Genomic DNA, 11,158 nt, shown 5'->3' with positions numbered 1-11,158 from the left:
CTGTACAAATCGTTTCTCCGGACCAAATAAATACAACTTTCATTTCAACTTCCGGCAAGCACGTGTTATTTTGTAAACATATTTGTAAGATTTTATTATTATTTGACCGATATGGCCAAAAAGAACAGCAAAATACCAAAACCTTCAAAGGTGAAGGGGAAGGTATCAAACAGAATAAACAATGCAACTCACAGTATGAACCCAGGTAATGAATTCAACTTTCAAATGACAGCTTCAGTAAACTGATTTTCAACATACAATACTGTGATGTAACCTGTATTCGTGCATATAAGGATTAAACCTCAAATTTCTTCAAAGATAAAAAAACGCAATTTTTTTGATGTTTTAGAAGTTTCCTCAGATATTCTACAAAATAAATAAAGTTGGTTTGTTTCGATTTTCTTTATGAATCCCTCACTTTGACCCATATTGCATGAGCAACCAACTCGACGATGGCTTCAAAATGCTCCACCTATTTTCGTGTACAATGTTTGATCATTATATAAGTCGAGAAAAACACGTTGTATGCATACCCAGTGGTATAATCATCAGGTCTTATTATTATCTTTATTATCAATTCATATAAACTGGTGACAATTCCTTGAAAGAACCGCGATTTAAAAAAAATAGTGACTGACAAAATAAGATATGTAAAACGTAAGAGTGATTTATTGCTGAAAGTCATTGAAACAACATAAAAATACCACCCACATTGTGTTCCTTAGAATTTTTCTGCTGACACGGAATCTGCAGTTTTATCACGTGACATCGTTCATTGGACTACATTCTAGCAGACGACACTTGGAATTCTGATTACAGCTTGGGATTATAATATAAGGAAATTCGGCTGATAAGAATTTGTAACATTTGGTAATAACTGAAATACGCCATTTTGTATTCGTCAAAGTATACGTTAATACATTTTACCTTCCTTGGAACTACTGGATTCATTCTTCTAGCTGCTATTGTAGAGATAACCCACGTTTATCAAACCAAGCAAATGCGGAGGTCACACAAGGTTGCACATGTCAATTATTAATCATTTTCGGAGATGCATGAAAAATTAGGTTACATGACTGTACTTACATTCTCATTATAATAGTACATACATAGCAATAAATTTGATATAAAATAATTTTCAGGCTAATTCATTAGAATTTCCATTGACCCGAAGACATTCTAAGACAAATGGCTTAAAGTAGAAAAATTTTATTTTGAATATTTATGAAATGAGAGAAAAAATTCAATTCAAAGCTGAATGTAGTCAGAGAGAAGCTATTAAAGTCACAGCAGTATGGATCTATCTATATATGTATGTGCTAGTCTACTGGCTCGTCAAGATGACTTGAAGCTCCTAGACTCCTGGAACTAGGGACACAAACAAGGGACAGATTGACTTAATGAGGTTTGTGAAGAAATCTGAAGTTGAAGTTCATTTTTAAATATAACAAATTTTACAGTAGTAAATTGTCAACAATTTATTGACATTATGTAATAGTATCTCGAATCTTTGAAGATATGGTTTTATCTAAGATTACCAGTCAACTCGTCTACATGTTAACTCGTTGACAAAATTTTGTTGGTTAACTCGTCTACAAAAATTCTACACGAATTGATCAAGGCCTGTTGATCCCTAACAAATTTTGATTGAAACCTTTAACTAATTACGTACTTTGTTGACAAGTTAACTGATGACGAGTCGATATGAAGATGACTTGACCAATCACCTTATCTAATATAGCGATCCTTTTGTATAACTGGTAATGCCCAGCACTTATTTGACATTATTCCAATTTACACTTAGTCTACATGATATTACTAGAGAAAAACTTATTTTCGTAAATTGTACATTATGTCTTTATTGTTACAGATAGACCTGTTAAAGGTAAAGGACAAGGTGGTGGTAATGTACGATCTAGAGCTACTATACAGCGACTGCGTATGTACAAACATTTCAAACCTGTCAGGTAATTATTCACTTTATATTACAATTTCCACTGTCATTGATGGAACTAAATTACTGAAATGGATTGAATTGTCTAATAATTGATAGAGGAAGGCTTAATTTTTTGCAGTCCATAGAACTTTTCTGTAGTTTCTACTTCCAGGCAGTATGACTACTGGTATTATGATTATGAATGTGGAAATGAAACAGAAGATGGATAGGCTAGGATGAACTATTTTTCTTGGTTACTGCATTGAAAATTATAACTAATTGTCTAATGAATAATGTGTAGGTAAAATTTTGACGCCTAATATATATTGAGCAAATTGAATTAAAATATTTGTCTATCCTAAAATCTAGAGATAAAAATGGTAAAATTATAAGATCAGCTCCATTTCAATCAGTATTGGCATCTGGTACTGTAGCTAGAGTAGAACCTGATAGAAGATGGTTTGGTAAGTACATGGCATAGTTGGTATATCAAGGTTGTTGAAAAATGCAAAAATTCCCCGTCGTTGAACAATGTGTTGTGTAAATGATCTTTATTAGCCCAATCCCAGAAAAAGGAAAGAGCTCATATCTTCTTTGATTTCCTTTCTATCCACTATTTTCTCTATAATGATTTAGAAATTAAGTATGCAACTGTATTTATTGTCATTGACTTACAAAACTGCAGAAACTACTTAATTTCAGGAAATACAAAAGTTGTATCTCAAAATGCACTACAAGGTTTCCAGGAAGAAATGGCTAAAGTTAAGAAAGATCCATACAAAGTTGTTATGAAACCATCTACATTGCCTGTCACTTTGTTGAATGAAGTTGCCAAGGTAAGCAATTTCATAAATCTTAAAAGAGAGGGTGTTTACCATTATTAATATAACCCACTGCCAACAACTGGATTTAAGTGCTCAGGTTTGCACTTGAATGTAGAAAATAAGCAATATATGGAAGTAACATCAAGTTTTCAATTATCGGTGCACTTAGGTCTTATAAGTGCCTACAAGTGATCAGATGCAAAAATTTCTAGTAGTCTTCTGAATCTGTTGTTCTGAACATAGACATAAATTAAAGAAATTCAAAAAGATAAACAACTACCCTATTCAAGTCTTAATCCGAGATCAGAGCGTCTGAATTCAAAAGTTTGGGTCTGAAGCTCAAAACTGCAAAAAACACGTCATTAATTTTTTTTTTCAGTACAAGAGAGTTCATCTTTTAGATACAGAAACATTTGAAAACACATTTGGAAAGAAATCACACAGAAAACGACCTAGCATTAAAACTGGTGATCTAGAGGTAAAAAATTAACAAACAACTAGTTAGGAACTAGTATTGAAGTTTGTAGATTGTATGGCAATGACAAATTGTGAATTTGTTTCTTTTGAAATCCTGACATAGCACTGAAAATTGTTCGAAAAAAAGGTATTTTTATACGCCCACATGAAATAGGGAGCGTATATTGCCGTCACCCATGTCCGTTCAATTTTTAGCTCGTAAACAATCTAGAAGGCACAATTCTTGACGGATTTTGATGAAACTTGGGCCAACCTTAAAAATATCTTTGTTGCGGATTTCAAGGGATTAAGTCTTTTACCAGGCAGGTTAGAAATAATTTGTTTTCATCAAGTTAGCCACCAGGAAATTTCTTGAACCTTTTCTCGTCACAACTGTAAAAAACCCTTGTTGGGATTTCGTAACCATTATAGATTAACCAGGCAGGAGAAATTTTTTTTTGCTTTTCTATGTGCAGATGACCCACATGAAATCATCCGAAAAAGGAATTGTCACTAATATAATGAATTGATATTAAAGATAATACTAAGAGAAGTTAATTATACCACCCAGTATCCATACGTGTTTTTCTCGACTTATTTATAGATCAAACATTGTACACGAAAATAGGACACATTCTGATCTCAATAATCTTTTCGTCGACATCCACGACCATATGTGATGTTGATGAGAGACGTGACGAACGCATGAGGACGGCATTTCATTAGAAACTTCAACCAACAAACCTGTCAATCCCGATGTGTTATGGCTCTCCGTAGCAAGCGTGTAATCGTTCACTAACTTGTCGAACATTCCTCTCAATGACTGGTGCAGTTCAAAACGGCAGAGTGTCTTGTGGTCGCTGCTGTCATCAGATATTCTGGCTTTGACCGCGACGCTGAACAACTTATTGCTTGTCAAATTTGCCATCACCGCTTGCAAGCTTTTTCACTTCCTCCCTCATGTTTTCAGTGGCCTTGACCAGATGGGGAAGGCACTGTGTTATCGAACGGGCGCCGTGCAAATGAGACTTCCAGTATTCCCATCCTTGTCCAATCAAAACGCGCTTAACTGTTATCAGTCATAATGAGATAAACGACGGAGTTCGAATGGGATATTCAGCGTGGTAAACACTGGTCAAAGATTACAATAAAATTATAAGAAATGGTCATAATGAGATAAACGACTGAGTTCGAATGGCATATTCAGCGTGGTAAACACCGGTCATAGATTACAAGAAAATTATAAGAAATGGTCATAATTTGGCAGTAGCGATACACGCTGGATTTATAGTCTGTACAGAAATAGGTGGACTTTTTTTACGTTCTCCGTTCTCATGCAGGGGATACGTACGCATAATATTTTTATACTCCCACATGAAATGGGGGGCGTATATTGCCGTCAACGTAATTCTTTAGTTCAATTTTAGCTCATAAACACTCTAGAAGGCACAATTCTTGATGGATTTTGATGAAACTTGTTGTGAGTGTTGGTAATCACCCAAAGATAAACCCTATCAAAAATCAGAAAAATTGAAAAATATTTAGTATTAGTTATTGCCCTTGTTCTTGAAAACGCGTTCATTTTTTAGTTTGTAAACACTCTAGAAGGCACAATTCTTGACGGATTTTGACAAAACTTGTCATGAGTGTTGGTTATCGCCCAAGGATAAACCCTATCGAAAATCAGAGAAATCGAAAAATATTTAGTATGAGTTATTGCCCTTGTTCTTGAAAACGCGTTCAAATTTTGCTTGTAAACACTCTAGTAGGTACAATTCTTGACGGATTTTAACGAAATGTGGCTTGAGTGTTGGTTATCACCCAAGGATGAACCCTATTGAAAATCAGAAGAATCTAAAATTATTGAGTATGAGTTATTGCCCTTATTCTTGAAAACTCGTTCAATTTTTAGCTTGTAAACTTTCTAGAATGTACAATATAGAATGACAGATTTTAACGAAATTTGGCTTGAGTGTTTGTTAACACCCAAGGATAAAGCCTATTGAAAATCAGAAAAACTCCCACACGGCACTTTTTACTTTATTACAAAACGACCCGACCGAGAAATTCGCAACAAAGATATTTTTAAGGTTGGCCTTGGTTTGAATGTTCATTATCACCCAAGGATAAACCCTATTGAAAATCAGAAAAATACAAAAAAATGTAGTATGAGTTATTGCCGTTGTTCTTGAAAACGTGTTTAATTTTTAGCTCTTAAACACTGTGGAAGGCACAATACACAACGGATTTTGATGAAACTTGGTGTGAGTGTTCATAATCACCCAAGGATGAAACCTATTGAAAATCAGAACAAAGCTGCCATTGGGCGTATATTACCTTGCCTGGCAAGCTATCTTTCTTTGTTAGAGAAGAAATGTTTCTTGATAAGACCTCAACCTTGAAATGACATCTAATAGTATTTAACTGGTTATTGAGACATATCAATGATCCAGCCACTATGATTTGGCTTAATGTCAATTATCATCTTCCCAGGTCATGGTTAATAAAGCAGAAGAATCAGGAGAGAAATATGATAGTAATAAAGATAAAGATTTAGTTATTGAAGATGATGGAATGAGAAAAGAAGCATTAGAAATGATATTTAAAGCAGGGAGATCTAAAAGAGTTTGGGGTGAACTGTATAAGGTATGGTTATTGTAGCATACCATTTTATGTTTACAATATTCAGAAATATCTGAAACATATATACGGTTTGCATGCAAAATAATAATTTTAAATGAAGTTTAAAGGGGAATAATTATGTTAAAGGTCACATTGTAGATAGAAAAGGTATCATCTCATAGATTAAAATTTTTATTCAAGAATATATTTGAATTTTATTGCTACCAACGTAAGATCTATCTGTTAGGGCTGTCGGAAATAATCGATATATCGATGTATTGCGATACACCTTGAAGCAATATATCGATACTGCTCTGCGTGTATCGATATTGAGGATTTTTTTACTCTACTTTCACTTTTCATGTGCCAGACCCTAGTTGTGGTTGTCGTAATATTTACATCTTCAAAATTGGTGTTGTTATTGCTATAAATAAAACATAAACGCGTAATTATCGTTGTTAAATTTTCTTCCATTTTAAACTAAGCTAAATTTACTAAATAATACGTTAGTTTTAGTTTTAATTATTTAAAATAATAAAATAAATAATGTCGAAATACGTTTTACGACAATAAAAAACTAGTCTATCTTAGGCAGCATGGCAAACCTCTGAAAAAATGTCAAATTTGGGAGGAATTTTGGTCAATAACAAAAAGGGAAAATCGGCTGTGTGGAAGAACTTTGGATTTAATAAAACTGAGGATGGAATAATACATCGCTATATGTAGAATATGTGCAATGGAAATAAAATTCTGCAATAACACTACTAACTTAACAACACATATGCGCAGACATTGATCCATCAAGAATGCCGTCTGAAAATGTGCCAAATAGTCAATTAGGTGGTGGGGATAGAGAACAATCACAACAGGATCAGGGAAATATCCACACCTTTCTTAGTAATAATAAAGTCATACAGCTTCCACCAAATTCCTAAAGAGCTAAAGAAATAACGAAAGCAATAGCCTAGGCCTACTTCATAATAAAAGATCTGACACCATTTGTTAAAAAGGATGGTATGCATAACATAACTTAAGTTGCTCACAGATTGGGAAAAAAAGCTGAAATATCAAATGAACGACGTTTCGCAATATATCGCAATACGTATCACAATACAGGGAGATGTATCGCAATATATCGCAGTACGATTTTCAGACGCAATACACAGCCCTACTATCTGTAAAAGCTACATTCATTCTCGTTCAGATTGACTTTGTAATTTTACTTCCATTTCAGGTAATAGATTCATCTGATGTTGTAGTACAAGTATTAGATGCTAGAGATCCACTGGGTACTAGATGTTATCAAGTAGAGAATTATATTAAAAAAGAAAAACAACATAAACATATTATATTTGTGTTGAATAAAGTAGATTTAGTACCTGTTTGGGTTACAGTAAGTAGTATTTTGATAAACCAATAGTAAAATTTGATACAGTAAGTAGTATTTTGATAAACCAATAGTAAAATTTGATACAGTAAGTAGTATTTTGATAAACCATAGTAAAATTTGATACACTAAGTAGTATTTTGATAAACCAATAGTAAAATTTGATACAGTAAGTAGTATTTTGATAAACCATAGTAAAATTTGATACACTAAGTAGTATTTTGATAAACCATAGTAAAATTTGATACTATTTTGATGAACCACAGTAAAATTTGAAAAAATAGAAATCTGTACATTCTGAATGTTGCATTCATCTTGCATTTCGCATTTCACTCTTTGTAAATTTGTCTAGTGCATTCCTTACCAGCATGATTTTTAAACATGAATTTTTTTTTCAGCAAAAATGGGTGGCCATTTTGTCTGCAGAACACCCAACAATGGCCTTTCATGCTAGTATTACAAATCCTTTTGGTAAAGGAGCTCTTATTAATTTACTTAGACAGTTTGGAAAGGTATGAAATTCATGCTTTTACTTTTTATTCAGTTGCTTTTTTTAGAAAATAATTGTGTTCTAATCGTACTGATAAGTTGTTTTGAGATCAATCTGTTTTGTTTTTACTTCTAGTTGCAGTCTTTTCCAACTTTATGGTTTTGTAAGCCATTAATTAAATGTAGTGTTTTCTGTTTTATATTTCTTGATCTTTTTATCTGAAGTACTTTTACTTATATCACTGCTTTACATTTTTCTTTTCTAGTTGCATGCAGACAGAAAACAAATAGCAGTAGGTTTTATAGGATATCCCAATGTTGGTAAAAGTTCTATTATTAATACATTAAGAGCTAAGAAAGTGTGTAAAGTAGCACCAATTGCTGGTGAGACCAAGGTAAGATCAACATAGCCTTATATCCATTGGTAAAAAAAAACCTTCTTTAGTAGAGAATTTTGAATGAATTTGATACAAACACTGGGCTCAATCTGTAGTTGTTATTCCAACTACAAGGAAATTGTCATTGAAGTATTCGTTCTACCAGTTATTAAAGTCAATTTCAGCTATCAGTGTAACTTTTCAAAACAAGAGCAACAAGTGATATTGATTAAGCTTTTCTTGGCATAAAAAAATATTGTTTATTTTATATAGGTATGGCAGTATATAACATTAATGAGAAGAATCTATTTGGTAGATTGTCCTGGTGTTGTATATCCATCTGGTTCAACACCTACAGATTGTATATTGAAAGGAGTGGTAAGTAATCATTTCAGTCCTCAAAACTACATTCAAATTGCTGCATTCAATGATGCATTCGCCTTGATATTGTGAAGATGCAATAAAGATAGAACATGTGTTCAGATGATTTCTTTTTATATGCCCACATGGAAATGTGGACATATCCTGCCGTCGCCCCTGTCCGTCAGTAAATTGGCCTACAGTTTTTATCTGATGTTGATGAAATTTGATGTGATCAATTATAATGATGAGGTCATGGTCAAGTTCGAATTTGAAGATTTTTGGATGATTTGTTTTTGAGTTATTACCCTTGACTTAGGAATAACATGTAAAAATTTGTTGGTGAACACAATAGAAACTACAGTTTTCAACTGATTTTAATGAAATTTTGTGTGATCTTTTATGATGATGAGATCTTTGTCAAGTTCGAAGTTGACGATCTTTGGATGAACGATTTTTTAGTTATTGCCCGTGACTTAGTAAAAACTCATCAAAATTTGTTGGCTTGTGAACGCGATAGAGGTTATAGTTTATGTCAAAATTTTATTACATTTTGTGTGTTTAAATGAACAATATCTTGCACAAATTAGAGTTTTGGTTCGACTTGACGCTGATTGGTGACCGCCCTTGATAAACTAAAAAGTGGGCATATCTTGCTAGAACACAATAGAGACTACAGTTTTAGAGAGTTTTAATAGAGACTGATTTTTTGATGAATGGTTTTTTAGTGATTGCCCTTGAAAAACTATGGCATTGAGATAGAGACTTGTGTTCATCTGATATAAATGAAATATGGTGTGATCGTTTATATTGATAATATCTTGGTCAAGTTCACTCTAATCAATTTTTATACGCCCACATGTAAGATGGGCGTATATTGTAATCGGTCCGTCCGTCCGTCCGTTCACATTTGGCTCGTGCTCACTCTAAGGCTACAGTTCTTTATGGATTCTTTTGATTTTTATTTTGTGTGTCAATGTCATTATGAAGATGATCCCTATTGATTTTCGCGATGATCGGATAATTTTTCACCGAAATATCATGTCTGACTTGACGTTTTTCTCTATTAGCTATATTGTGCAACTCGTGTTCACTCTACAGGCTACAATTTTTTACAGATTCTTTTGATTTTTATACGCCCAGACGTAAGATGGGCGTATATTGTAATCACCCCGTCCGTCCGTCCGTTCACATTTGGCTTGTGCTCACTCTACAGGCTACAGTTCTTTATGGATTCTTTTGATTTTCATTTTGTGTGTCAATGTCATTATGAAGATGATCCCTATTGATTTTCGTGATGATCGGAAAACTTTTCACCGAAATATCGTGTCTGACTTGACGTTTTTCTCTATTAGCTATATTGTGCAACTCGTGCTCACTCTACAGGCTACAATTTTTTACAGATTCTTTTGATTTTTATTTTGTGTGTCAATGTCATTATGAAGATGATCCCTATTGATTTTCGTGATGATCGGATAATTTTTCACCGAAATATCGTGTCTGACTTGACGTTTTACTCTATTAGCTATATTGTGCAACTCCTGCTCACTCTACAGGCTACAATTGTTTACAGATTCTTTTGATTTTTATTTTGTATGTCTATGTCGTTATGAAGATGATCCCTATTGATTTTCATGATGATCGGATAATTTTTCACCGAAATATCATGTCTGACTTGACGTTTCACTCTATTAGCTATATTGTGCAACCCTGTAGTCACTAAAGACTGTTTAATCATTTCTGACAGCTGCCAGTGGGCGTATGTTACCTTGCCTGGCAAGCTATCTTTTGTTCTTGACATTAGGGATGAGTGATTTAATAATTTGATTTTTAAAAAGTTTGTGGAATTACTCAGTGTAAATAACTGGCAGTTAATATATATATCATTAAATTCAAACTAATAAAATTTCTTTAATATGAGAAAATTCATACTTTAGTCACTAAAGACTGTTTTATCATTTCTGACAACTGCCAGTGGGCGTATGTTACCTTGCCTGGCAAGCTATCTTTTGTTTCAGGTTAGAGTGGAATATGTCAAAGCACCAGAAGATTATATACCAGCTCTTCTTAAAAGAGTTAAAAAAGAGTATATGTGTAAAACATATAAGATAGAAGATTGGAAGGATTCAGAAGACTTGTTGGAACAAATTGCTAGAAAGTCTGGAAAGTTGCTAAAGGTATTTATTTATTCATTATTATTAGTGTACCGATTGAATCAGTTCTCAAACAAGCAAAACACATACAGAAATATAACTGCTGGTCATTTAGGTTGAAGTATGCTTATATTGTGTCCTAACTTCTATAGTGATAAGTAGCACATCATATCTTAACTGTTATTTTTGAAGGAGGAAACTTCCCTGAAATTTCCCTCATGGCATTGCCCATCTTCTTTAGCCAAATAAACAGAAAAAAGTTGGCTGTATCTCTAACTCCTTCAGTACATTTGATGTTGAGTTTTCCTTATTTGATTGCTTACAGAAAGGTGATCCTGATTTACCAACTGTAGCCAAAATGATATTAAATGATTGGCAAAGAGGCAAAATACCATATTTTGTTAGACCACCAGAATCAGAGGTAGGAAATATTATAGATTACTCCAATCATTCATAATGGCTTTATGTGTGATATTGTAAAGTTTTAAACTAGGCTTTAAAGCAGTAAACTACACTATTTCACCTGCATGCTAAAAAAATAATAAACTAGAAAA

General features: G+C 33.3%; 1 protein-coding gene across 1 annotated transcript; it reads left to right on the top strand.

The window, feature by feature from the left end:
- Positions 1–48: 48 nt before the first annotated feature.
- LOTGIDRAFT_208405 (hypothetical protein) lies at positions 49–11,061 on the top strand (the record flags this gene model as incomplete). The annotated part of the gene is made up of 12 exons (XM_009045666.1): positions 49–205; positions 1,871–1,967; positions 2,306–2,400; positions 2,639–2,772; positions 3,140–3,238; positions 5,710–5,862; positions 7,073–7,231; positions 7,624–7,737; positions 7,981–8,109; positions 8,365–8,469; positions 10,470–10,628; positions 10,930–11,061. The coding sequence occupies exons 1-12, from the start codon at positions 112–114 to the stop codon at positions 11,059–11,061; spliced, it is 1,470 nt and encodes a 489-aa protein (XP_009043914.1). The 5' UTR covers positions 49–111.
- Between the last annotated feature and the right edge of the window lie 97 nt (positions 11,062–11,158).

This window comes from Lottia gigantea, assembly GCF_000327385.1.
Source record: "Lottia gigantea unplaced genomic scaffold LOTGIsca_1, whole genome shotgun sequence".
NCBI classification, from domain to species: Eukaryota; Metazoa; Mollusca; class Gastropoda; family Lottiidae; genus Lottia; species Lottia gigantea.
This window is presented reverse-complemented; position numbering and strand designations above follow the sequence as displayed.